Source organism: Struthio camelus, chromosome W (assembly GCF_040807025.1).
Source record: "Struthio camelus isolate bStrCam1 chromosome W, bStrCam1.hap1, whole genome shotgun sequence".
Lineage (NCBI taxonomy): Eukaryota > Metazoa > Chordata > Aves > Struthioniformes > Struthionidae > Struthio > Struthio camelus.
Genome location: NC_090981.1, coordinates 34,095,799 through 34,117,950, shown reverse-complemented (window position 1 = coordinate 34,117,950; position 22,152 = coordinate 34,095,799). Strand labels below are relative to the sequence as shown.

Here is a 22,152-nt window from a genome sequence, read left to right as displayed (position 1 = left end):
ACTGGCTCTCTTACTAGATAACTAAAAATAAATTTAAAAAGAAGTTAGTATGTTTTTGCAGGTACGTAAATGAGAACTATGTTAATAAGCTAATGAGAAGTACAGTTGCCGTGGGATTTTTCTTTTGTTCCATATTCATTCCTGAGAGCCCAGTGCACTGTAAGGAAAGCTAGGCTGTACAGATCCTGTAGCACAGATGCCAAATATATGACTGACAAATTTAGAGGAAAAAAAAAATTAAATCATACACTGTCCTGGAATCAAGAGCAAAGCATTTCTCATTTATGACAACTGTCTCATTTATGACAAAACTATTATGATACTAGATGGTACTGAGAGAAGCACAGCTGGCAAACGAAAGGCAAAAGTGCAAGGAACATAATTCAGAAAAATATACCTGCATTTAAATTTTTTTCTTTTTTGTATTTAGTTAACGTTCCTTAAAATTAATAATCACATTTTAATGAAGCTCATAATCTCAGTACATGTTTTTCCCCAAAAAACTTTGGGACTACATCCACTGTGATGAGCTCTCGAAACTCTCACTGAAGCTGGCAGGAGTCTGGAACGCCCAGCACTCCTCACTTCCAGGTTTCCAAGAAACAGACCTTGCTTTTTTTTTTTCTTTTTTTTTTAAACCTTTAAAACAGTAACTTTTCTCTGATTTTTTTTCATTCACTTAATCCCCCCAAAAGCATTCAGCTATTTGGTTTAGAAATACTAGTACGTCACTGCAATATTTCTTGTGAATTAGCAGTAGCATCTTTGATTTGCACACACCACCTCTTCAAAAGAAAAAAAAAAAAACACATAAACCCCAAACACCTACAATGTGAAGATTTTGTTCCATTCAGGATTGAGGTTCTTGTAGACAGTATGTGTCAGCAGTCTGTCATTGTTCAATTCAACTACACAGAATGGATCACTTTTACCTGTAAAGAGAGAATTTGGAACAAAATTTACAAACTGACAAAGTTTTAAATCAAAATTAGATTTTTTTTTCTAAGTTACATTGTAATTCACACAAGAATTAATTCAGGGAAGTTCTATGTTCTGCATCATATTCAAGATGATTATAACAGACTGTTCATCCCTGTAATCTATTAACATCCTTCAATAAAAGCACATTTTTTTGTCAAAAAAAAAAAAAAAGGGAACAAATAGACTACTCTCATGAAAAAAGAGCCAAGCACCCTTCTGAGGCAGCTAAGAAAACTTAGCTTTAATGGTGTCAATCTTATATTGACTGTAACGATCACCTAACTAAAGCATTTTTATATGTAGGAAGTGTATTACTCCACATTATTTGTAAAAACATCACACCTGTGATATCCAAAGGTTACTATCCCTACATGTTTCCTGCTGTACAGAACCTCTGCCCCAAAATCAAAAAGCCCTCAAGACACTCTAAACCTTACAGCATCATATAAAAGGCTAAGACCAGAGAAAATGGAAAAGTACAATTAAACGACGAGACAATTTCAGCTGGAAAGATGGGCTGCTGTTTCAGCACAGCAGAAGTTCAAATATGGTTGAGATCTCTGTATACATTACAGCACAATGAGGGGTTTTGCACCTATTTACAACATGGTCCCTCAGACCGAAAGTCACCACAGGAGAAAGCATGAAACTACTGCTTTGGAAATGTAAAACACAGATGATAAAAGTGGTATCCTCTAGACTGGAGATGGAAGGGTATTTTTTATCGTTTTTTTCTTAATCTAACGAAAGAGAACAGGGAAAGGAAGTGGGGATGAGTCCCTGAACATGAAATAAGTAGCTTATATCTAACGACAATGGATGAACAGCACGTAGATACCAACCAAAGAGACAGCAAGAGAAATCATCTGGACAAAAAGTTGAGGGGTAAGATTGAAAAGTTACATTTAGATGTTTCTTAGACATCCACCAGGTTAAGATCTGCGTTTGGAAAGAAGGAGGAAGGAAGCAGATGTGCGAGTCTTGCACATAACAGTAGTTTACTTGCATAAATGGAGAAGTTCTCCAAAAAGGCGAGGAGGAAGAGAAGTGAAGGTATCAAAGACAACGCTCTGTGAAACCCTGAAATCTACTGAAAGGAAAAAGGTGTCACGAGGAAGACCTGAGGAACAGCTACGAAGGAAGGAGCAGACAGAAAAAAGACATGAGCGGTATGATGAGAAGACGTTTGCAAAAGCCAACAAAGAGAAGAAACCACAGCGTGGAGTAACTTACTTAACTGATATTTCAAATTAGGAGGCTAATGACAACTATAATTACTGGGGAGCACAGAGATGGCGTCTCTCCTTTTACCTATTTTGACTTCCACCAACAACTGAAAAGAATGACCTAATGCTGCATCGATCATTTTGTATCCTACAGATTAGCAAACCGAAACTGATAAGACAACCAGGTACCTTACAAGTAAATTTAAACAGCACAGTGATGATTGTCCTAGCCTGTCTGACTTTCATGCCTGCTTACCTTTGTCTTTGGCACAGAATACAAGTGCATGTATTATTTTCATTTAAGGCTGCAAATATATTAGTACAAAGCTGTGGAATAAATTGCTACTCTCAGAACCCAAGGGAATTTTGTCTAATGAAAATTAACAACCGAATTGCATACTACAGAGTGGCTCATCCTTGTCTCTGGACTTTCTTTGGACAGCAAAGTGTTTGAAAGTTATTGAGTGGCAGCATTGGCCTTCCACAATCAAATCTAGCACACTAAGCAATTGTATTTCACAGTGTCTTCAATAATTGGGTAATGCTATGTCATGTATTATAAGAAGCCATAAATTCAGTAACTCAATGGGGCTACATTAACGATATTAGAAAGGCATGTAATTTGTTTCATACCTTATACAAATGACAATGAAATCAATATTTAGACAAAGCTGCCCAGGGGTCACATCTTCACAAACTGTAATATTGATTCAAACTACATCAGAGGTTAATGTGCATATTATTAACTTTAATGATAAAGAATAATTGTTTTAAACACATTGTGAATTACAGTCAGAGTCGATGTTTACCTTCTCTAGAAAACTGCATACCACTGAACCTTTTCTATTAAACTTGAACAGGATTAATTCATCAGTCACCAGAGCTAGACATATCATGAATCTCAGTGTTTTCCTGCTTCAAAATATGTCTAAAAGGTTGCAAGAAATTATAATAATTCATGTTTATTTAGGTTTCCTAAGTTTCAATATTTGAAGAGAAAACAGAATAGTTACAATTACGGGGCAGAAATGATATAGAAGGTGAGCTAGGTGATTTTATGGCTTGTTTGTTTGTTTTTTACAGCATCTTCAGTCATATTTGCATATAATTGTACAAAGTGATTTGTGGTTAGCAGTTTTACACAGACACAGGAAGATGCACTGGAGTGTCTAAATGCCCTTTTCTGTAAAAAATAGAGAAAGTATTTGATAAGCTGTTTTCTGTATCTGTTGACATACACTTTTTCAATGACTCACCTTACAATTTTATATGAATATCAATCTAATTAACAAACAAAGGGTAACATTTATCTCAAAGGTCCTTGATCAAACCAAGGACAAATTGTTTTCAGAAATAAAAGAACCCCATCTCTCAAACTCAACATTTCAACTCTTTGCTCTCACCCTAAAAACCAATTCAATTCAATTCAATTTATTAAAACAATTCAAGATTAACGTTGACAAAAGGAAATACTGTGAAAACACACAAAGGGAACCCCAAATAGTGTGCTTCACAAGCGTGTTTCCCCACTATGAACACCTCCCTACTAAGGAATACTGTTTTTACTAGATGAGGAGGCTGCAAAGCTCGCATCTAGCCAGCTCCTCACCATCCTCTATGCTTTTTCCATATGCTAAAACACTCATAATTAAACTGCATATCTGAAAGACAGCATGCCTCAGCTACGCGTTCAGGGCTGTACTGCCCTATTTGGCGCTTGCTCGGACTCGGTGGCTCACAGCCTAGAGGTCACATCCCTTTGAACTTGCATGAGGGATGAGTAGAGTGATTTAGCATCACGAGGCTGGGTCCAGAGCACCCATTCTTACTGCAGTTCAGCCAGGGCGCAGAAAAATTATACTTCATACAGTCACAGCAGCATCTCTAAACATATTGCAAGTACGAATGTTCTTCGAAGCTGAGTATCAACCCAAAAACGTTACTCAAATACAAGAACCAGAAGGGCAAATCCAGACCAATCTACAAGTATTTGGTGAAACTCATATCCATCCGTCATCTTTCCGTTTCTCATTATTAGAAAGAATAACTACAGTCTTAATGCTCTCTGACAGCCATCCTCACCTGCATACCTCAAGAGCATTTAAAGCAATGGGACTACCTCTGGTGAAAGCCTCAAGGCAAAAACATTAAAAGACAGTGTCCTCAGGTCTCCTTAGTCTCTAGGAGGAGGAAGGAAATCTAATAAGTTATCTTTTTGCATACATTCATCGCTATGTTATTCAAAACCAGTATCTTAAAGTACAACACACACTAATCAAGCCAGCCTCAGACAACTTCTGTCTAGTTACAACCAGCATTTTCAAAAAAAGATCATTTCTTTCACTCATTTTTATATAAAAGACCCATGCTTGCCCATAAATGTATGTGACATCCATCTAAGAATTCCAAAAGTACATTTAAAAACCTTCAATTAAACTTGCCCTACCTAAGCTCAATTGTATCAGTCTAAAATACATTGTCATCAAAAGTATGCTATTCCCTGTAGATTAAATCACCACTGTTATATATATCTCTTACTAAGAGAAATTCTACCAAAGTCCATGCACCTACTGTGGTTGTTCTGACTCCCTGCTCTGAGCCTTTTTCAGGCCTCCAGTTTCTCATCTGACGACCTTAGAGGTGCTTAGTTTCTCTACTGATAAGGCAGACTTCCACTAATTTAATCGCCCTGAATTTGGCCCTAAATGTGTGCTCAGTGCTGTACAAGAAATAAAAAGACCACCTGCTTGAGGAATTTACACATTAACAGCACATTCCAAGCACCACTGAAATCAGCACTTATGAGTAATCCCATGACCTCAGTGGGACTAATCAGGCTACTAACTATTATACCTAGTACTGTTTGAAGGAATTTATAAGCCAAGTAGGTAATAAAACCATTGAAGTACACCTTCTCTCTGACTGAAATCAGACCTGCAGTAAACCTCAATAAGTAGTAAAACAAATCTAATTAATCTATTCTGTTGCTGTACTGTCTCATCCTTTTTAGACTAGACTTGTATAACCCTAAAGGCTCCTGAAAGGACAGAAATAAAGTGCTAATTTAAATAATACTTATAATAATCTGGAAGGGAAATAAGCTTCTCTCTTGACTGATTCCTCCTCCTTCGCCCTACCGCCTTCCAATCGTTAATTTTGACAAAGCCAAACTGTCTTAGAACTTCACCTAGCAGGTAGTCTATTTTGTAATGTAAGCTTCCACTAAAAAAAGAAAAAAAAAGCTGAAAAAGCTGCAGAACTATTTAGCTGTTGAAGCCTTCCATTTTATTCATTATGCCACATGTTTCATCTAATTTGACACACATCCTTGTTTGTGCTATACTGTACTGCATTTCATCTTTAGACAGTCAGCAAGACTGGAGTGCAAACTTAGATTACTTTACTTAAATCTGACTAAATTACTTCACTTAGATCAGCTCTGTGTACCTCATGTGGCACAGTATTCACACATAAATTAAAACACCAGTGTTCTGCTTGTCACCTTACCTATAAGAATTACCTCTCTGCAGAAGAGGCTAACCAGGAACTACAGAGATCTTATTTGTTGTCTGCTTCAACACTCTTAAAGTCCCCCACTGTCCAAGAAGTCCTTCACAAAAGAAATCAAATATCAGGAGCTCAGAAGGTTGACCACTGGTACGAGGTTTAGCTCCTGTACGGTTCATGATAAAAAACAAACAAAAAAAACTCGCCAACACCTCTCCTCCCTGCTAAAACTGCTAAACTAGTGACACTTTTGAATTGCTTCTCAAAATATTTAGAACACCAAAACAACAACCCAACAACCCAAAACCCCAACCTCCACCCAGTTTTAGCTTCTGAATTTTTTTTTTGTCAGGAAGCTATAGCAACACATTATCTAATATTTTTGCTGTGTTTTACATCTGGAAAAGTTTGGGAAAGGACCCTTGATCAGCTGGTTCACTATGCTGGAACTCATTTGTAAGCAGCTAAAGAAGTTTAGTAGCTTGTGAATCTCCAAGCGCTGATGTCCTAGTCCTGATAGGAATGTACATGGCGCATTGACCTCAGAGCCATATGTCACTGGAGCCCAGTTCAGCCCATCTCCCAGGCTAGATACCACCCACTGTCGAGAACATCAGTTCTAGGGGGCAGCTGAAACATTAAAAAGTTTGGCTTCATCTCAAATTCAGTTCCCAAAATTTCATTTTTTTTCATGAGAGTTTTCATAGCATTTGACCACTTCAGATGCTAGTATCCTTTATATAAGTATACACATGAACTTCATCTGAATGTTCGAATTATCAAATTGCAATACTATTAACTTTGCATTTCTGCTCAACTTAAATGGTTTTGTACTTCAGTAGTCCCCTCCATCAAATTCTAACCCTGAAGGGTGAAGTTGTCAGAGAAAACATTTTTGATTCTTAGTAGATTGTATTCCCAGCAAATATTCTTCATTTCAGGGCACACCAATTATTCCAAACAGGGACATTAATTCAACATAATTGCACTTCTGCACTTGCTTTCTATCTCTACTTATAAGCAATTGGTAATTTTCCTTGATAAAAGCCTACCAAAGCTGAAATTTAAATTTCTTGCTCACTATGCTTTGTATAAGTTGAGTTTTGATGTCTTTTATTCTCAAACACTATTAAGCATATGCATGTCTCCATAAAAATGCATATCAGCTGCATAATATTATTCAGTTAATAGGTTAAAAGAGGAGACTTTAATAAACAGATATACAGAAACATTCATGTTTTATGCAGCCAGATGATTCCCTGTGCTAGACAGGAAAAAAAAAAATCCTGTATATAATTATTAGCATCATGCTTTATTGTTTTCAATCTTTGAGAATCCAGCTTGTCAGAGAGAAAAAAAAAAAAAAAAAAAGAGCATCAGTCATCCTCCAATGGCTCTTGTTTTCTTTATCAGAGTTGCCATGGACTCTGATAAACAACAACCATAGACACTATTATTTTTCAGACCAGATCCAAGCCAAGATATGGCTAAACTACATGTGCTCTGAAAAACCTCTTGTACTTCATGAGGATTAACATTTGCAAGGGAAGACTAATAGCATGAGGCTAGCTTCCCAAGAGCTTGTGGAGATACTTCTACAGTGGATATAAAAAGCGTTCACTGATTCAGTGTGCGTCCATGTTGTTTCTTCAACGGTTTTCCTCAACAAAAGGAGCCATATGGCAGGCTACATCTAGAATGTCCCTTAACATTTACCTGCCCCCAGTCTGTTTATACAGTTACATGGACCGATAGAAACCCAACTCCAGCATTTGCTAGACTATAAACTGATTTTAAGCAGATCATCAGCTCTATTCCAAGCTGAAATTACACATCAAAATTGAACTACAATCAGAAAGACTGATAATATATTTCGTTTGGATAGTTTAAAAATTTAATAGAAGATTTCAATTCCACTTCTGCTTTCAGAAGTCAGGTTCATGAGCCGTGACCTCACAAAGTTCGACTAACTTTAACTAACTGGTTATGAAGGCTCAAATATTGCTTGAATGTTTCATACGTTATTACGATTCTCCCCTACTGCTGCCCATGCCTGCTCATCCTGGAGCTAAGTCCCCACAGCCAAAAAATGCCTTTATTTTGGGGGAAGACAACACAGCCAGTTCATGACTCTGGGGGGCAGTGCCACTCATGCAGACACTAATGTCACGAGTGCTGTTCCAAGCTCCCTGCCAGCCAGCTGCCTGCAACAGAGCAGTCAGGATGACCTTTGGCCACAAGAAGGAATGGCTCAATAGCATGAGAAGCTGCCTTATCTAATGGATTAAGCACAGCACCCATGCCAAATGCCAGCTTTGACAAGGACTTGCTCTGTGGGCCTTAGCCAAGTCAGTTAACCTCTCCTACTCTTCCATCTATGAAATGGAAATGATAATTCCTCTGTTACCAGTGTTGTTGCCTTCATGTCGCAATGGCCTACTTTCATGAAAGTTCAAAGGTATCCTACCAGGTGATTCAATGCAACAACTATATTCAACTCACTTCTGCAGAATATATGCAGGAAAAAAAGCATACAAGTTAATAATCACAAATCATTTAGCTAGATCCATAATTCCAAATGCAGCACAGTTAAACAAAAATGGCTTTCAAAACCTAATTTTGCCATCAGTAATTTAAAATTGCAACTTTCTTTCAAAAGAATGCAATTTTTTGAGAAAAAAAACACTACATACTGGACTAATGTCTTCAAGTACCTGTACAGATAGGATCAAATGAGATTTTTATCTACTGTAAAGCGCTGTCCACCCAATAGATTTGGTTTTTTTTGTGAAGATAATTCAACTGTATATTGAAATCTGTTTACACTAATTGACAGTGCAAATTACCTTTGGAGCCACGTTTCTAAAAGGCTTTACATTTATTGCTTCAACTTTACATGCACGGACTTTTTGAATTTAACATTTGTGTATATCGCTCTGACATCTGATAGCATTTGAGGAACAATTTCACAGACTGTTTTTGCAAATGTGGTATTAGGATATCTTAGTAGAACAGATTTTTTAAAAAATCCTATAAATTCTGCACGCTTAGTCATCTTGGTATCTTTATCCTACCTTCAACGACTTTAATCAAAATTTTAACATGGAATTTCCTTAGAATAGAGGCTGAATTCCATACTTACAGCTTAGAAAGAAAAAAACATCTCTCTCACTTTCTATATTTAGTTTTTGTTCTTAAGAGGAGGAGACAGGATGAAACCTGAAATGCTTTTGATTGTAAATCTACCTATGGTTAGGCTCTGTAATAAAATCTGCCTTACATACCAGGCTCTGAAATCTCAGTACCCCCCCTAAAACAGACAACTGATTAATAATGAAGTCAAAAATACAAATAAATCTGCTTCTAACGAAGACTGGAGACACAGTAATCAAAGTGTTAAAAATTCATTTCATGCATATCTCATTTGCCTCTTGGCTGATATTTATCACATAATTCTGTGAGAAAGTAGAGGCCTAAGATGCTCCAGATAAATGTCTCAATTAATTGTACAGAGGTAGCCCTCTTTGAGCTGAACCAGAGCTGTGAGCTCTTTATTAAAAGCACTATTCTGTAGCCTGTAACCTTGTTCCTTGACTCCTCTCTAGTTTCCAATTTAAACAAGTCCCCATGCGGCCTGCTCTAAAGGGCTTTGTCTCCCTGTCATTGTTAAGAGAGCCGAGGCATCCTGGAAGTGTGAAATCAGACCTCATGAGCTGAACGGTTCCCCAGGGAACGCTGGACCGCGCAGAAGGTCAAAGTCATGGGCTGGACCATCTGAAAGCGTCTGATCGCTGGTCTGTGACACAGCAAGTGGGGTGGGGGGTAGGGGGAGAAAGAAGCAAGGGGACTAGAATTGAACACATCTTAATTAAAGCCCAAAGACAGCAAAACAAACTGTTTTCTAGGCAGGCTGTCACATGGAGCTTACATTCTGCTCTACTAATGAATCTGAGTTGTTAACTATTATTCTTTTAAACAACAGGACTTCCACTGAAGTTGATAAAACCTGTAGCATATCTTTCCCCACTGTGCTTTCTTCCTTCAATAATCTGCCATCAATAAAAAGGTGGGGAGGGGGGGTTATTTTATTTTCGAAAGGATGAATGTGCCTACAACAATAAAGGAGATGCAATCACAGTCTGTTAAAATAGCAGGCTTCTACCACGCTCCTCCTAAACACAACTTTGCTGCAGAAAGAATACATTTCACCTGACTATTGCTTTAAGTGACACTATTTCATTTGTGAACAGTCTGTTGCTTTCCAAAACTCATATGGGCTAAGTAAACAGAATATGTATTAATTTGAGAGGTCAACTGATACGATGACTCCACTATACCTTACCTTCTACTGTACTAGTAGGATATTTCTTCACCTACAAGAGTCTCACTGTAGCCATGTACGCTACAACGTCAGTGATCTGCTAACAGCCGAACCCTTCGGGAAGACTGTAACAGTCTACCAAGGGAACCACAAGCAAGCAAAGGAGAAACGGAGGAAAGCAAAAATAAAACTTCTTGTAAGTGGAGTTTATGCGGAAAACAGCACTGTACTGAATAGCTAAAACACAACAGAAGATTTAAATGAAACTTTCTTCTCAGGAAGAGAAGAAAAAGTCAACAGTACACTCAGTATTCATTCCATTGGTTAAATTATAATTTCAAATAAAATATACATATTTTTCCAGGAAAGGACTTCTGCTGCGATCCCAATCTGCAAGAGAACGTAACTTTGTACTGGTGCAAGTCCTAAAATTATTTTTGATTGATGGAGAGAATTCTATGACTGTTGGAGAGACACTGTTATTTCAGGGGAAACGTCCTTATATACTAGTCGGTTCTTTGAAGGGCCCCAGGCCAGAAAGACACCCTGTCCTTCAGGTCTCCCTGAAACCCAGCCGAGATTCCAAGCACCCGCCCGCTGGGAAAACTCTCCATCCTTCAACGGTTATCCTTTTTGCAGATATTCTTATACGCAGGCTGAACGAAGGGAGCTTTATTTTGCTTTTTTTCCCCTCACAATATTTTTCAAGTCCAGTTACTGCACCTTTTAGCAGCAGCCAGTTTTCGGAACTGCAGTGCCCACTTTCTCAGGCTGTGAAAAACTGCCCACACCTTTCTGAAATGTCAGCTCACCCTGGCGTCTTGTTCAACGCACGTGTACACGTGGGAGGTGTAAACTGAGGCCTCAACCACCAGCGTTAATCTCTCCCTCTCCCCCCCCCCCTTTTTTTTTTTTTTAGATCTGTATTAACCTTAATGATTTGAAGTGCACTGTCCAACACTGGGCTATTGAGACTGAAGAAAAAACTACCCCCAACTATCAACAGTTTATTAGGGGCTTAACTGAAGTGACCTACTGTAGTAGTATTCAGCTGAACAAGGCTATGGGCTTTCTGTGGAAAGGAGAAGAATTGAGGGTTTCATTAAAAAGTAATTTGTGCTTTTTACTCATTCATTCAACGGGAGTCTCAATTGCTCTTTATTCACACAGAGTTAATACAGTATTACAATGCTTCTCAATGAATGTATGGTAACAAAAGAAAAATTTTACATTTTGAAAGGAAAAAAAAATCTTTGTAACTGTAGTAAGATTGATGACTACTTAAAAGATTACAGAAATCTTTTTCTGTCTATGCCTATGCTTAATGATGGAATATTACGGATTTTTAAAATCCATTCAGCCCAAACCAATAAATTTTGATTTATTACTTCATATGAAAAAATGCCTGAAAGTGAAATGGGATATGTCCAACAGACAGGAAACAGAGCAAATCACATAGGTACTATACAGGTGTTTCAGGCGCTTTTCAGACTCAGGGGAGGGTAAAAGATTAACTCTGAAAAAATGCTATATTAAGAGCAGCAAGCTGGTGCTTAGTTTTTACTCACATAAGCAATCCTTAATCATGTAAGTTACATCACTGATGGCAGTGCTCTCTACTCAGACTAATAAGTATTATTCATTTGAATAAAAGTAGAGGATGAAGATTTACATAAATCTTTGGAAACATGCTTTATTGGCAGGATTATAAATCAACAATCACCAAATAACCACTTTATTATAAGCCGTTTCTAAATACGGCTATTCAACTTCTAATCTGAAGATGAACTATCCATCCATGCCTACAGGTTACTAAAAATAGCTATAAATTACAATAGTGGTTAATAAAAAGCCTTTGGTCTCTTCTCAAAATACCAAATATTATCATCCAAGCTATACAATGATTTCTGTAATGTTTGAAAGGCAGTGTCTTTTTAAAAAGCACGTGCACTGTATAAATGTTTTTTCTTGCTAAAGAACAAAATATTCAGGACGGGGGAAAAGTACAGGGTGTTCTTCCCAGTCTTCCTGAATGTCATTCTAAATGCAGCATCTGAAAATTTTTGGTAGCTCTGTACATCTTTAATTGAATCAAATGTATTTCCAAAAAAATTTGTTCCACCAGCACAAACGACATGTTGATCTGGAAAAGTCGAAGACTGACCGAGGTCAGGGACTGAATTATCCCATTTGCCCCTGAATAACTTAATCTCTCTCTCTGTTCAGACCACTTTGGATTATAAGGTCAAAGCAGAGTGAGGAATCTTTGGAAGCGTTTCTGCAATCTCCACCAAAAACAGAATCTCTTATTTTGTGTGCCACAAACTGGATTATCAGTTTCAGGAATAAAATGTTTGCTCTGTTACCTTTTCTAAGGGGAAAAAAACAAAAACCAAAAACTCCAAACAAACAATCAAAACAATCTACCTAATATTTACTCTAGTTTACCCAAACCATTAAAAAGTGAGTAACTTACTATAAATTTACATCTGCTCCAGTAACAGAACATTTATGTCCAAAGTGCAGTTAAACCAGTTAGATTAGTATAGATCAGACTTTTTTTTTTGTTTTTAACCACAGCAGTGATGGCTATTTTCTGACATAGGATTTTTTTTTTTTTTTTTAAAAAACTTTCAGGAGATAAGCTGGATATTTCTGAAGAAAAATGTTCAGGATGACTGAAATATTTTCTTTATTTCAAAAAGCACAAGATTAGACTCTCCACTTAGCTTATATAATTTAAAATAGAGAATTTAAAAAAGGTGTTTTCTTATTTCCCTTCTGAAATAGACAAGCACTAATTACAACAAATTTGCATTCACTTGAAGTATTTGAAACCAAAAGCAGCCTTGCAAAGTATTTGGCAAGTTCCAAAAGGTTATTCTGGCAACAACTTTAAAGCAGTATCTGAGCCTATCATCTTTCACCACCTCCTCCTCTGGAATTCAGCTTTAATTTCGATCATTTTCGATATTACATCTACCAGAAAAGACATCTTGAATAACTAACTCATGCAACGTTTTTGCAGCAGGACCTCTGTTGGAGAAAAAGGATTATTTCTCCTTTCTCAAAAACAGCCTATGTAGGGCTCTGTTAGCATTAGAGTGACTTGCTACCTTGCTTACAAAGGTTTTGTTTGTTTATCTGAGGAATTTATCCTTAACGAGCAGGCGGTGAGATTGTGCAAACAGACAGCGATATTTAGTTGAACTTCTGTTTTAAATATCTTTCTTTACTTTTAAAAACGCCTAGTCTTTTAGGGTAGTATTTACTCTCACAGAAACTAAACGAGTCCTTGCCTGTGACATCAGCTGCCATCAATGCTTCTGCTCTGATGACCTTCACCTGCAGAAATCCCACATCCTTCAGGTTATGGAACATTCTCATTGGACTCTAAATAACAATAAAAAGAAGAATCATTCTAGACTGCAAAAAAAGAAAAAAGAAAGGCAGTATTGATAGTTTCTTTCAACTTCAACTTAACCAAAAAGGAAAGAAGTATAACACAAAGGATTAAATATAATGCAAATTCTAGCATTTAACGTTAAACCTCTAATAGCACCTATCTGTACAGCTGTGCAGCACAATTTCAAATGCTGTCAGCTTATTAAGAATATTAACGTTAATACGAATAATCACATATTTCCTCTCTGAATACTTTCGTGAAATCCACGTTCACGTTTTCATTACAATAGCTCCCTCAATTCTTTGGATAGTGATTTAGGGCCTCTGTTTCTTTTGTTGTAGTTGATCGCTATATGCGAGCATTTTTAACATGAACAATACGTCTATCAGTAAGAGTAAAAACAATCGAAAGAGGATTCTAAAAAAATTAATAATTTTCATAATAATCCCATGTGAAATGATTAAAAAATGAATTAAAAGATTCTTGGCAAGAAACTCTTACAAGTAAATCTTTTTCTCCATGACCAATTTCTGCAATATCTAGGCATATTAAAAATGGAAGGAAAAAATTTAAAAAATATATATAACAAGAGTAAAATAAATTCCATTTATTCATCTTATGCAGTTTTTAGAAAGCTGCTTAGAAATAGCATTCTGATGCTGCTGTTTTTTCTCAAACAACTAAAAATAACAGACTGAGGGTACCATACAGTTAGGAGTGACATGCCAAATGCTTTAAGCTAGAACTTCAAACATAACTTAAGGGTTGCAGAACTTGAACTGCCACAATAGCAGACATAATTCTGAATCCACAATCAATTAATAGCAACTCTGACACTAGGACACTATCGTGTAGTGTTAAAATAACCTAGGGCAGGAACTCCAAAAGAGGAGACTAAACTTAAGAGTTTCAAATACATATTAAAACATACATGTACGGGGCCTAATTTGGGTTTTTTTTTTTGTAAGTCTTATTTGTAAGTGTTAGCACTTACCTTTACTTTTAAATATTTTAAAATTTGGACACATTTAACGCCAGTGGCCTTTGTGAATGTTCTACTGTAAAGCCGGTGAAACCTTTTTCATTGTTTTTAGTACAGTCTAGATTTCTAGAATATGCAAACATCAGGTAAAACATCAACTCAACAATTCTGAGATTTATTATGAGAGCAAAACTGACTGTTAAGGAAAATCAGAACAACATTACTGTTCTGAAAAATCAAAGGTGCTGTTTCAAGGCAATATTAAATGTTAGGTTGTTGGAAAATTTGATATATTTATTCATAAATAACATGCCCATTAAGATGTTGGGCATGTAACGTGTTCCTGTCTTGTTAATGAAAAGACAATTCTAACAGTCAAATCACACACTGATATTAATTTCACAAGCCTCAACTGACTGCTTGCTATTTATAGCAAAGGTCTGACCTTGGTATACTAAGCTGAGGAAATCTAGTTACACGTAGTACCCACACTCTGCATATATACAAATATAAGTATGCATGTTATCACAGGATAAACATATTAAAAATGATTAAGCGTTATCATCTGAAAGATGATTTCAAGTACTGACGGTCAACTTTAATCAGCACACAGTCAACCTTCCACTTATGTGCTTACAAGCTGAGAGCAGCAGAGGTGATGTTACAGATAATAGCAGTGTTTTGATTCAAACGTGTGTTGGCACCATCTCTCATTTATTACAATAATCAGGTTTTAGAAGCTTCTATCAGATAATTCTGCTTTAAGACCCTCATGAAGGTGAAGGGATTTCTAAAAAGGTTTCCATGCCATCATTTCTTAAAGCTATTTTACTTAAGTTTCCCAAAGACTGAAACAAATACCAAGCTGCAGAAAGAAAACAAAGCCAAAACCAAACATAGACAAATGCCCCCTTCCCACGATGCTGTACATCCCTCCTTTCTCCGTATCCCATCCCGGTAAGCTCTTTCTGCAAAAAGGCACTGTTACTGTATTTCACTTCACTACCTTTGTTCACACCCCACAGAATAATTATTTTTGAACTTTCAGTTCCAGCCAGTCAGCTGATTTAGATTCATTTACTGCACAATGTGACAGTTGAGACCAGCAAAATAGCGTACAGTGTTACTGTAGAGACTCTGGGAGAAGCAAATGACTTTAATACATTACTTAAAATACATAACTTTAAGTAATGATTTATCAGATGATATTCTGTCTTCTTATTTATGATTATTGTTGAAGGCCTCCAAACCTGTATGGTTTCTGAAGCCTGAAATTTCCATAGCAGAGGAATCTGCGATTTGCCGTGAATCTTTTCAGCCCTCAATAGATGGGAAAAGATTGAAATGCTCTAGAGATGAGTCCTCTTTATTTTTTTAATGAAAGGCTGTATAATATATTTTCTGTATGGCTGCAGCAGCAGCTGTCAGGGAGAGCATCTCGGTTCAGCTCTATTATGGGAGAAGCAATACCCCATCCTATGGCATCGAGATACACTGAGGGGCCAGTACTGATTGACAGCTTGTCACCATGACGTCTTATTCCATCTCTGTTATGGAGAAAATTAATGTCACACCACCAGCCTTATGACTCGCTGTCATCTTAGAACTGCTCACCTTTTATCAATGCTCTAAATAACATTTCAAGCCCATCGTCTCACGGTGGACAATCTGGTCAAGGGACATTAAATCGGATGACTGTGAAATGTCATAATAAAAATGGAATGCTAACAACTTCTTCTCTAAACTAGCTTCTCTGGTTTTTAAACTGTGACAAGGGGGACCGTGGGTTGAGCGCACCCGTTCTGAAAAGGTCATACAATCTCACTTGGTCTGAACCCGTTAATGCGTCCCCCCCACTCCACCCCAAAAGGAATTAATCTTTTCAGACAATTGTGGTAAAATAATGGTTCAAACAGTAATGCCTGTTTAATTTGTAAGGCTCTGATGTTCAGCTACAAATGGTTAAATGACAGTAATAGAGTCATTTTCCAAGGCTATTTGATCTGACGGCAAGGTCAGCTCATTAACTGTTTTTGGCTGCAGAAAGGGTGCAAAATACATTTCTCATACGGAAGCAAGATTTTTTTTTTTTTTTGAGGATCACCCTCCTTCCCCAATATACAGCCACTAAGTGGGAATAGCACATCTTTCTAATTGCGTATTATTTCCTTGAATCAGTGGAGATGTAGAGATGTAAATTCCAAAGCCATACCAAGCATCAGTGATAAAAACTGTTTGAATTTTGTTCATCTTCGTTGTCTCTTTCTGCCGCTATCCACAGGTCATCTTAATAAAGCATTAAAATTTCTCAAAAGGTATATCAAATAGTACTATTTCAAATTACATGTAATGAGAAATTTATGCTTCTGCAATAAAAACATTTTCCAAAATATTAATATATTCATTTGAAAACATTTATGTATTTTTTAATAAAAAAGGCACACAGTGTAAGAAATATGTAAGAAATAGAAATAAATAGATCAATCCATACCACATAACTGTGCTTTACATTAGAGAGAAAAAAAATAGAGAATTTAGGAGATATGAGAAATAACACAGACTTATAATATGTTTCTATATTGCTGCTAAACTATCAAAAGCATCAGTATCGCTTGACTCCCATCGTATCATCACATGTAATAATCCACAGAAATAGGGTGTTGTTACTCTCGGTGGAAAAAAGTATGTCACTTCAAAAACAGATCCACCAGAAATTTATCCTATTTATAAAAACCAATTCTGTCAACTACCACCTGTCTTGGTGGATACCAAAATGTGAAATAATTCTCTTAATTGTAATTATTTCTCAAACATGGTACACAATACCTTAGCTCTCAGTTGGTTTAGAAATATAATGTTTAGCCTCACTAAGTCACCTCTATTAAACTGTGTTTATGATAACACTATTGGTGTATGAGTTGTACAAGCATTACCAGACAGCTGATTCAGTGGAGATAGCCAGAATAAATTTGCTGAAGCGCACATCCTGCTAATCTGTTTGAAGAATATTGTACAGCATTAGTACTAGCACTTCATGTTATCTGCACAGCCTGATAAGGTACATCTTTATTAAATTCAGTTATTGAAAGGATGTCAGTCATGGAATAGGAATATTTTAAAATCTAAAAAAAATTAAGCGGCTCTTTGTTAGTCAGAGCTTGGTTTAATGGCTGAGTGTCTAGAGAAGCCTTTCTAAACACCTGGCAGCATTGTACAATAAAAGCTTTGTAATTTTAAGTGGAAATAGCTTCCCCCACCTCCCCAAGCCCCCCGCCCCATGTGCAGTGAGACAGTTAACATTTAGTGACTTAGGTATTAATAAATGCTGGAGTAAGAGCTCCCCTCTCTGTTGCTTTGATAAAACTACACAGATGCTGTTCAATGTGAGGATGCTGGGAAATAAAAAATAATTTGCTTCAGAATATTTTGAAATGGAAATATTGTTCAAAACAGTCATTTTGACAACACAAAATACTGCTCCAGCCCCTAATGTCCAGTTAAAAAATAAGCTTTCCTGCCCTTAGAATGCACTTTAAAAAATAGTAATAAAAAAAGCAACCACTGGCGTTTCAAGCCGGCTGGTATGAATACTCACTAGAAACCGCACAGTCACTAAATAACACCACAGTTATTTTGCACTTGGTAAAAACGAGCATCAAAAATCTGTAAAGCAATAAAATTAACTTCTTTAGGTCACATAAATAAAATAGCTGAATTATTATGTAAACAACAGCTTATAGGATAAATAGGATTTGTAGACTTCTTGATGCTACCCGTATCAGCTGCAAAAATAGTCATAACCAGCTTAAATGGTTGTCTCTGGGCGAGTGAGGGACATGCTTAGATTTTTTTTCTCTGATACTTGTTAATTACTTCTGTAAGCCATTACGCAAACAAAGGGCAAGAGAGAAGAACTCCATACATATCTCTTTAGTATTTCCTCTCGCTCTTTCTGGTCCTCCAAGGAGTTGATAGAGAGGTCAGAGATACTGACTGCAGCTGAGGCTGTCAGAGTGACCAGCAGTACCAGGCATCCCTCTCCCTCCTCCAGTGGCAGCTCCAGCTTGTGAGTTTGTTCTTTACTTAGGGCCGACAGGTCAACCTGGCACCTAGAAACAAACGTTCTGAATCAGCGCGGGGTTTTCTTCACAACAAACACGAGCATATTGCCTTACTTGCTTTCCGCTGGACAAAAAAAATCCCAAACCAGTAGAATTTCCTTCTTCCCGCTTGTCTTTTTTTGCTGCTGTTGTTTTAAAGCAACAACTCTATGCTGCATGTGAACGATAAAGATATTAAAAAGAACATACAAACACTAGAGATGTGGTTAGCTAAAACCCATTACTTGAGCTGCCCACCCCAAAAAATTCAGGTGCAAATTGTACTTTTTAATCATTCCTATTGTATAAGCATAAAGCATAAGTTTCAGTAAGTGTTTTTGAAACTATTCGTCTAACGAGATTAAAAGTCTTCCCAAAAGAAACCCTAAAAAACAAAAAACCGAAACACAGTAGACTTCACTGCGATGGAGTTAACATGATTGCACATGGAAAAACACGACTCGAGTGCCATCCAAAAGGCTAAACTCTCTTGTAGTAGGCTGTGCATGGCTCAGGGTCAACGTTTTATGCAGGTGTCCAGGATACAATTTGATGCTGCCACCCTCTCTATATAACAAGCTCACGTTGTAACGAACAGGGTCTGCTTATAATCTCAGGGAACAGAGTGCTTGAAGCAAATCCACCCTGCTCGATCATCCCCTGAATCACCCTGGCTGCATGGGCTCTGCCACACACTGAACTAATGAAGAATGGCTCCATGCATGCAGGCTAGCAGAAATAGCTGTGCAACTGTTGAAACATCTTTAAAAATAAGAGAGAAAGCCAGGAAGGAAACTATTATTTCTTATAAACAGCTGACCATAAGCTTTTAATCAAAATACGAATACTTTAGGGTCAGTAGTTACACTATGCATACCTTGACATTTTTAGTATTTTTATGTGTACACGTCATAAGTTCAAACGTTCCTAAGATTGCAACTCTGAACATGTCTAGAAGTTCAACAATGGTTTTAAATGAAATGCCACTTGCACTGCATAAGAATTTCTGTGAAAAAACTTCCACTTATACCCTCCCTCATTAATGTTTTGTCAATTAGTTACTCCATGAAAATAACACTGAAGCAAAAAATAAATATATTCTATATATACAGTTAAACCACTGAATGCTCTAGTTTTAATAGCAATTATTTAATGCGACAAGCACATGCTCTATATGCCACTCTCACTAAGCTAAACATCTAGCAAACTCCTTTCATAAAATGTCAATTGATTTTGAAGAGAAAGATAATGTGGTGACCGCAGGGCCAATAAACTGAGAAAAAGGTGGCAGACATGAATAAATAGGCATTTAAGGACAGGAAAGAGCCAATTATGAGAATAAATGTGGCCTCATAAAATGGGCGCTATCACAGGCAGATTAGCTTTGCTACAGGAAATTTTTTAATTTTTTTTGTTTGTTTTTAAACATTTACTGTCGTGTAGCTGTCAAAATTAAACTACTGCAAATCTCATATAGTAGCAAGGTTCAATTATTTCACAATGAAAAATTTTCTAACTGACAAAGCTTTCCGAGTTTAATGTTTAGCGTGTATTTGGAAGGCTTCGGGTGGGAAGGGCTTAGAAATGAAACGAACAAGAGCAAGAGAGGACTAACGTTGCTGCTCTCAGTGTAGACTCACGGTCAACACAAGTTCAGTGCATGTATCTAGACTGTAAAATTTTTATTTAGGCTACAGTGAGGACTATAAAAGCTCTCCTTAAGATAATGAATGTTGTAACCAAGCATTCAAAGCTGGAGTAGGCTAAAAAGCCCTTAGTGTTAAATATTCTTTGAGAGAACATCAGTTTAAACTCTTCAAGTCAGTAAAAGAATCAGAAAGTCTTCATGATACAAATAATGCAGAAGTAGTTCAAAACCTTCAAAAAGTGGAAAACAAAAGCCACCTCCACCTTCAACAAAAAAATCCCTACATACATATAGAACTCATAAAACTATCAGGAGTGTAAAAATAGTGTTTATATCAGTCACAAGCTCCACCCTCTCAAAATCCTGAAGTTACAGTACTTTTTGCAACATTAGTGATCCATGCTATTCATTATTCAGATTAAAAGGAGCAAACTGCCAAACTGACAATTTAAATTTACCTGAAGTCCATGCACTTTTCCGATAGCTATTAAAAAAAAAAAAAACCTAATTGCCTGCCCGAAAGAAGTACGCCTCTATTCTGTTTGATAGATCTTTGCGAACAATCAGTCACTAGTCTGTTATTTCCTAAAATCATACAATGGGGTAGGGAGTGATCTGGAAAACTTTGCTAAGAAAAGTCTTACCCATTTTACAGGAAAATATCCTCCAAATGGCCCTCAAATAATATGATGAAGAAAACTGAGATTATTCCATTAAGAAATGTCACCACTGCACTTAATGGAAATCTAGATCAAGTGTTTCACTGTCCTCAAAACGTTAGGTGAAAGCACATCTCTCATTCTGTACTACGTTCCCTCCTCTGGGTAAGAGGAAGCAGTACCTCATAGGAGATGCAGCCTGCACGTACCTAACTCGCAGAAGATGCTGGGGCTTAAGGAGCCTTCATCATGCAGCAAGTGCATCAGCGGCACATGCACTTGAGTCAAAAGATGAAACATTTCAATTTACAGACACTAAAGGAAAGATTGCGATTTGTCCATTAATTGCAGACTTTCTCCTGCGGGCGGGGGGAAGTGGAATTTCATCTTGCACCAAATTTTCCTGTAAAAACATTACAGTGGTCTTCAGTTTGTTTTATTGCTTGCTCTCACCAGAACTTTGTATGGGACGAAAACATCAACAGAAGCCTGTTTATAGTGAGACATTACTTAAGCACTAATCCTATCCCAAAATAACTTCTATAGTCATCAGTAGAAAGCCACAAAATTATTTTCTGGATTAATTTTCCTCATAATGTCCCTTTATATTTTAAGATACTGTTTTATAATCAAGATAGACGTAGAAAATGCTACATATAAAGTCATACATAGCTGAGATGATGGACACAATTGCTATTTACTCTCATTTTTAAGGAAGAAATATTTCAAACTTCAAAGCTTTAGCAATGTTGACTTTTATGGTTAGTATCCTAGCCTTTTAAAGCAGAAAATACACTTTAAAACTTAGTGGTAAAGGGCTTGTCATTGTGTGGCAATGGCAACTGTTGCGTAGTTGACATTTCTGTCCATCACCGCAAGTATGTTTGATCTCCTAAAATAAATATTACTGTGGATTTTCTGAAGTTATATGGCTCACAACTTTGCTTTCCCCAGAGAAAAAGCTGAACTTTAGCAGGAGAACAGAGTGCAGACACCTTGAAGTGTCCATGGGGAGTGAAAACAGGATGATTACGCTGCTTTTTAAAGACACCTTCCACTCCCTCTTGACCTTTCTGCCCTAACAAGGAGAACTTGACGAAGAAACACTACAAAAGAAGAGGTGATATTTCAAATTAAAGTTAGCCAGTTTATTGTTTTTCCATTCCTATCTCCACTCTTTGATGAGTCAACGTGGAGGTAATGGCTTAAAATGTATTGTAATTATTTTTCATGATTGTAAAACCTCCAAAAAGTAGACGCTTCTGAAGAAGCTGACTACTTTCATAAGGCCTCTGTACTGCAGAGCACAACTGAGTGGAGAG

The 22,152-nt window shown here is 36.9% G+C and overlaps 1 protein-coding gene across 4 annotated transcripts in view; it reads right to left on the bottom strand.

Moving 5' to 3' along the window:
• LOC138060827 (multiple C2 and transmembrane domain-containing protein 1) overlaps positions 1–22,152 on the bottom strand; it is a 281,750-nt gene that overhangs the window by 102,586 nt on the left and 157,012 nt on the right. For all 4 annotated transcript variants that reach the window (XM_068925257.1, XM_068925256.1, XM_068925258.1 and 1 more), the window contains 3 exons: positions 18,346–18,532; positions 13,335–13,428; positions 830–932 (listed from right to left, as the gene is read on the bottom strand). In XM_068925257.1, the coding sequence (XP_068781358.1) occupies positions 830–932; positions 13,335–13,428; positions 18,346–18,532 (384 nt within the window). The remainder of the gene's footprint in view (positions 1–829; positions 933–13,334; positions 13,429–18,345; positions 18,533–22,152) is intronic.